This window comes from Mercurialis annua, linkage group LG1-X (genome assembly GCF_937616625.2).
Source record: "Mercurialis annua linkage group LG1-X, ddMerAnnu1.2, whole genome shotgun sequence".
NCBI lineage: Eukaryota > Viridiplantae > Streptophyta > Magnoliopsida > Malpighiales > Euphorbiaceae > Mercurialis > Mercurialis annua.
Genome location: NC_065570.1, coordinates 15,334,832 through 15,341,048, shown reverse-complemented (window position 1 = coordinate 15,341,048; position 6,217 = coordinate 15,334,832). Strand labels below are relative to the sequence as shown.

At 33.7% G+C, this 6,217-nt stretch overlaps 1 protein-coding gene across 1 annotated transcript; it reads left to right on the top strand.

Moving 5' to 3' along the window:
• Positions 1-355: 355 nt before the first annotated feature.
• Positions 356-4,807, top strand: LOC126680825 (uncharacterized). Its single transcript, XM_050376045.2, has 4 exons — positions 356-589; positions 835-1,282; positions 3,696-4,128; positions 4,210-4,807. Exons 3-4 carry the CDS (start codon positions 4,126-4,128, stop codon positions 4,735-4,737), a joined length of 531 nt encoding a protein of 176 aa, XP_050232002.1. The 5' UTR covers positions 356-589; positions 835-1,282; positions 3,696-4,125; the 3' UTR covers positions 4,738-4,807.
• The last annotated feature ends 1,410 nt before the right edge of the window (positions 4,808-6,217 follow it).

The window sequence follows — 6,217 nt, the reverse complement described above, 5'->3', positions numbered from 1 at the left end:
TCAAAAGCAATATTTGGGAGAGGCTTTGTTAAGATCTGCGAAATCTACACACAGTGTTGTCAAAATCGCGTTTCAAAACGTACAATTTACGATTTTACGAGATAAAAATCTTATGAACGAGTTAAAGCGTGTTTAAAATCGTTTTTTGTTGAAATCGCCCTAAAATCGCTAGTTGAATTGCTAAAATCGTTAGAATAACGATTTTGGTACTTTGTTTAACGATTTTATTGTTTACATGTAATGGACTATTTAACATGTTATAACTTATATCTGAATTGGGCTTATGATATAAAACAAATCAAAAGGCCCCATTTTTGACTTTTTTATGGCCATATGTGTTAACAAAAATGAAGAATTTTTTAACCAAAACAAAATTAGGCACGTTTCTATCTTCTCCTCTCACCATTTTCTCTATTTTTATTTTACTGAAGTTGTGAAATTAGGGTTTTCACGAGACATTCTTCTTCTTTTTCTATTAACCTACAGGATCAAATTAGCTTCAATTAAAAGAAACATGAGATAAAATTAAGAATACAAGGCAACATCAACAAATTTAGCTTCAAATTCGGAACTGTCAAAAAAATTACAGGTATTCTATGTTTTTCCCTATTTTTTTAAAAAATTAATAATTCTACTCCCATTAGACATAAGTCATATATCATATACATTTATAACTTTCTTAGAATTTTAGTTTTCATCATGGTATAATTTTAAATTGCAACAAATTTAAATATTTAGATATATCATTTGACACTGTAACTGGTTAATTATGTCTTCCATTTGTTAGCACTGAGAGTAATTTGTAATGTGTTTGGCTTGTTTGCTTGTATTCAGAAACAATCATGGCAACTTCTGGTTCCTCCAAAGCTACAAATAAAAGAAAAAATACATCAGGAAATAGAACTGATGTGGGTTGGCAGTATGGAGTTGATGTGGATAAGAACCCAAAAAGGGTGCAATGCAAATTTTACGAAAAAATCTTTACCAGAGCAATTTTTTGCTTTAAGCACCATTTGAGTTGTACACAGAAAGATGTGGAGCCATGTATTAGTGTACATGAAATCCTAACTATTTTAGTCAAGAATGCAGAATTAGCTGGAAAAAAAAAAAGTATATCCATGATATTGGTGAATTTGAAGATAATGAGAATAAGACACAACAGTTTTTGATGAAGCAAAAAGGGAAGGGTCTGATGGATACTTTTGTGAAGAAAGGACAAAGCATGACAGGAAGCACTCAAACCAAAATCAATCAATTGCTGAAAAAGGAGCAAAGGGAAGAGGTTTGCCAACAAATTTCTCGATTCTTTTATGCTTGTGCGATCCCTTTTAATTGTGTAAAGCATGTAGAATTTGCAAAAATTGTTGAATTGATAGGAAAGTATGGTTGTGGGTTGAAACCTCCTAGTTATCATGAAATTAGGGAGAAGTACTTGAAAAAAGAAGTAGCTCGTACTACAGATTTTCTTAATGAATATAAAGAGGAATGGAAGAAAACAGGTTGTACAATTATGTCGGACGGATGGACCGATAGAAAGAGGCGTTGAATTTGTAATTTTTTAGTGAATAGTCCGAAAGGTACTGTTTTTTTAACATCAATTGACACGTCTGAAATATCTAAAACTGCAGACAAAGTGTTTCAAATGTTAGATGACATTGTAGAGAAAATAGGAGAAGATAATGTCGTACAAGTGGTCACAGATAATCCTGCGAATTATAAAGCAGCGGGGGAGATACTAATGCGGAAAAGAAAAAAGCTCTATTGGACTCCTTGTGCTGCCCATTGTATCGATTTGATTTTGAAGGAATTTGATTAGAAACTAATAGTACATAAACTAACTATCGGTAAGGCGCGGAGGCTAATCACTTATATTTTTTCAAGAACTCTACTTATTTCAATGTTGAGGCATTTTACAAAAAAGAAAGATTTGATCATACCAGCTTTAACTCGGTTTGCTACTTCGTACTTGACTCTTAGCTGTTTAAGTGAACACAAAGTCTCCCTAATGTCAATGTTTTCATCCAAGACATGGAAATCAAGTCGATTTGCAGCCACAAGTGATGGAAAAAAAATTCAGCCAATGGTTTCGGATAGTAGATTTTGGGCAAATATCCTAACTTGTCTTAAAGCAGCCTGTCCACTCATAAAAGTCCTTCGTTTAGTTGATTCTGATGAGAAACCAGTTATGGGATTTATTTATGAAGAGATTGCTCGTGCTAGAGAGAAGATAATAGATAATTTCAATGGCATAAAAAAAAGTAAGTTTTTTTTATACAATCTATTCTTTATTATTTAGTCATGTGAAATTTTATTAAGTTGTGCTTTGCATATTTTGAATTAATAATTAGTAGTTATTTTTGTTGTTTTTTGATTGTGGGTGTATTATTGAATAATTTGTATTGTTGTATCTTTTATGTTATGATTGTTGATCAATGTGCTTGACAAGTATTTTGTTTTTTTGAAGTTTCGAGCATGTCCTAAAAATTGTAGATGAGAGATGGGAATTATATCTTCATAGACCTTTACATGCTACAGCTTATGTAATACCCCAAAACATTTAAGTATTTAACTAGACCACGTGTCCAGTGTTAAGTCGCCAGAGTGGCGATATCGGAAAGATTTCCGAGAAATTAAGATAAATATTAAATTTTAGCAGGACGGATTCGAATGGATTATTATGAGAGATTTAACATTATATTTTAGTTCTAAAGTTGGAATTGGAATTAGAAAAGAAAAATGTTAAGAAAGTCGCAAAATAAAGTATAGGGACTAAAATAGTAATTTAGCCATATAAATTCCGAAGTGAAAATTATTTCGCCAAGGTCCGCGAAATGTTTTATAGTATATGTGGTAAAAATTTCGGGTCAATCGGAGACCTTTTAAAATTGGGACGCGAATGCGTTTTGGCTAAATTGCAACTTTTGAGAAGTTTAAAGGCTAAAGTGTAAATTAGCCAATTAAGCTTCGAGAATAGTAATTAAAAGATTATTAATGGAAAATAATAATTTTGGGTTAGTATTATTTATTGAATATAAATGATACGTATGTGTGAGAGTTAAAACGGATAATTTACCGATTTGGTTAAATTAGAAAGTTAAAAAGAGAAATGATTTAAGTTAAAAAAATGAAGTATTAAAAGGGACAATTAACCAAGATATATATTCGATTCCTTAAGAAGAAGGAATGATCAGAGAAGAAAAACAAGATTACATAAGGTTTTAACGAACGATTGCGATCCGCCGCCGTTTCGCCGTTTCTCGTCCAAATCGAGCGTTCTTTATATCGATTTGTTCAGAATTTGATTATCTATCAATTTTAAGCTTCAATTCGATGTAAGTTTGACGTTTTTGTTGCGAAAATTAGAAAATAAGGGTTAATTCGTTTTAACGAATTAAACGAATTGTAATCGGCTACGGTGTAGCCTGGAGTCCCCGTATCTAGTGGGCTGGGCCCACCAGTGAGTTGAACTCACACTTTATGATTTCAATACGAGCGAGCACTCGGCTACGGTGTAGTCTGGAAGTCCCCGTATCTAGTGAGTTGGACTCACACTTTTAAAATTAATAATGTTTGCTTGTATCATAAATTTATATACATATTAAGTGTATGACGCTATATTTTGATAATACTATAAGTAACTTGCAAACTCACTCAGTATTTCCCCAAATACTGACCCCTCACTCTAATGTTTGCAGGTAGACAGAGTCGGATCAGACAAACCATCTCCACTGTGCCAGAAGTCATTGGACATGCATAAGTATGAGTTCTTAGAGCTGCAGTAGTCAGTAGTTGTCAGTGTTAGATAGACGCTTTAACTTTAAATGATATTTTATATTGTCAACTCTGATATGATACTTTAATATCTATAAGTATATTATTTATTTTCTTCCGAAAATATTTTAATATATATCATATATTATACTTTTATTTGCGAAAAATTATTAGTGGTTTTAGGCTTGCTACGGGTTTCGGAGCTACCACTCCCATTCCCTAGCGCCGGTCTCGGCTCAATAATGGTGGGATTCTTATGGAGACGACTGTCCTGAATTATAAAAGTTTGTCATTCGCGTTCTAAGCTTGACTTGTAGCTCCTCTGGATGTGAAAGAAATTGGAGCAACTTTGAGATGGTAAGATAAACTAAACCATCATCTTCATTATTTATTTTGTTATATTTTTGAATTGTATTTTAATTTATTATATTAATGTAGGTTCACACAAAGAAAAGAAAGCGATTACATCCACAGAAAATGAATGACTTAGTTTTTGTGATGTATAATCTAAAGCTGAAAGAAAGACTGTCTAAGAAGGATGACATTACATGTACCATTGAAGACGTATCTTCGGATGATGAGTGGATTACGGAGATATCAAATGTTAATGATCCTTTAAATGAAGCCTGGCATGGCGCACTACGTGGTGGAAGTGCAAATAGATGTCATATAAATGAGTCGAATGAAGTAGCTATTGAAGATGAGGATTTGGAGATCCAAGAACATGGAGATGATATAATGCTACATGAAGATTCTGGTGATGAAGTTGATAAGCCATTTGAAGAATCAAATGGTATTGAAGTAAGTAGTCCAGATCTTAATGCTTGCGGAAGTACAAATGTTGATGTTTATGCACATGAGCTTGAAAATGATGCTGAAAATATTGTTGAAGGAGAACATGGTGCTAATGATGATGATGAAGATGAGAGTTATTTGAATGATAAAACTGTTGATGACCTTTTCTAAGTTTTAATAATGTGCTGTTAATATTTTTTTCCTTATTTTGTATGTTACTATGATTTTATGGACATTTGAGTTGGATGTGTAATGTTGATATATTTTTAATGTTATTTTCTTATTCTTTAACTAAGTAAAATGGTGCATATTTTCTTATTTTTTATGTTATTTTTAATTTTTCATATTACTGAGTTTTCTATTATGTCAAAATTCATATGATGGTATTTTATACAAGTAATTCCTATCATATTATAAATAAAAGATATTGATATAATTTAAAATAGCAAAAAAATTATTAATGTTTCTTAATTTTTGATCTTCAATGTCTTTAATAGTACATTTTATACGGTTTGTAAAATCTTACGATTTTATGATACGATTTTACGTTACGAGTTTATACCCCCATTTTGATTTTACTTTAAAAAAGCGAGTTTGACAACATTGTCTACACACATACGGAACTTTCTACTGGCATTTGTGACCTTACGTTGGCTAGCCATTCCGGGTATTTAATGGGCTTTATAAACACAACATCTTACAGTTTCTCAATTTCCTCCATAATTGCCTTTTGTCGTTCCTCCGAGTGTCTCTGTTTCTTCTGTTTAACGGGCTTGGCGGTTAGATCCACTTTCAATTCATAACAAGCTATCCCCGAGTCTACTCCTTTTATCTCTGAAGCCTTAGGTTTGAAAGTCGCCTAGAGCTTTTTAAGTACCTCTTTTATGGCTCCTTTTGTAGGTTCAGACACTCTGGTCCCTCGCTTTACTAGCTTTCATGGACATACTTTCCATATTTATCTCCGACAGGTTTTGAGATGGGTTCTTCACATGGAAGGTTGAGTATTTCGTCTATCGGTGGGAGTTCTTCCATGACAGCTCAGTGACACTCTTTTTCTTCTTTTAAGTCTCCAGCTAGTAGGATCGTTCCTTTTGTTATAGGGAACATCATCCTCTGGATCCTAATATCAATTGTTGCTCTGGATTCGTACAGATAAGATCAACCTAGTATCATGTTGTAGGATAGCTTCCTATCTACTATGTGGAACTGGGTGATGATTCTCTTCCTTACTCCCTCATTACTCCTTGGTAGTAGTCGAATAACGATGGTTTCCATTGAGTGTAGCCTTGCCCCTCCCGTTCCTCTAACTTCTTTCAGATGTAGCTTTCTTCTGGTCATGCTTCCCCCTAAGCTCGTATAAGCGTCCCATGTTGCGATGTTAATCGCTGCTCCTACATCTACAAAATATCTGCCACATCTTTCTTCCTTCTGCCTCTGCTTTGATTACCAGCGATTCTCCTCTTGCTTTCCTCCGGTCTCCCACACATATGTTATATATCATTCCTGGTGCTATCTGTTGGCTCCGTTTATATCGCTTGGAGGTTACCACCTGATCCGCCTCTCGAGACCTTTTGCCCGTTTGTAGACGTTTAGGTGTTTCTAGGTGGTCCGATTCATGGCCGGTTGGTGCTATGGGTATTTTATTGGTTCC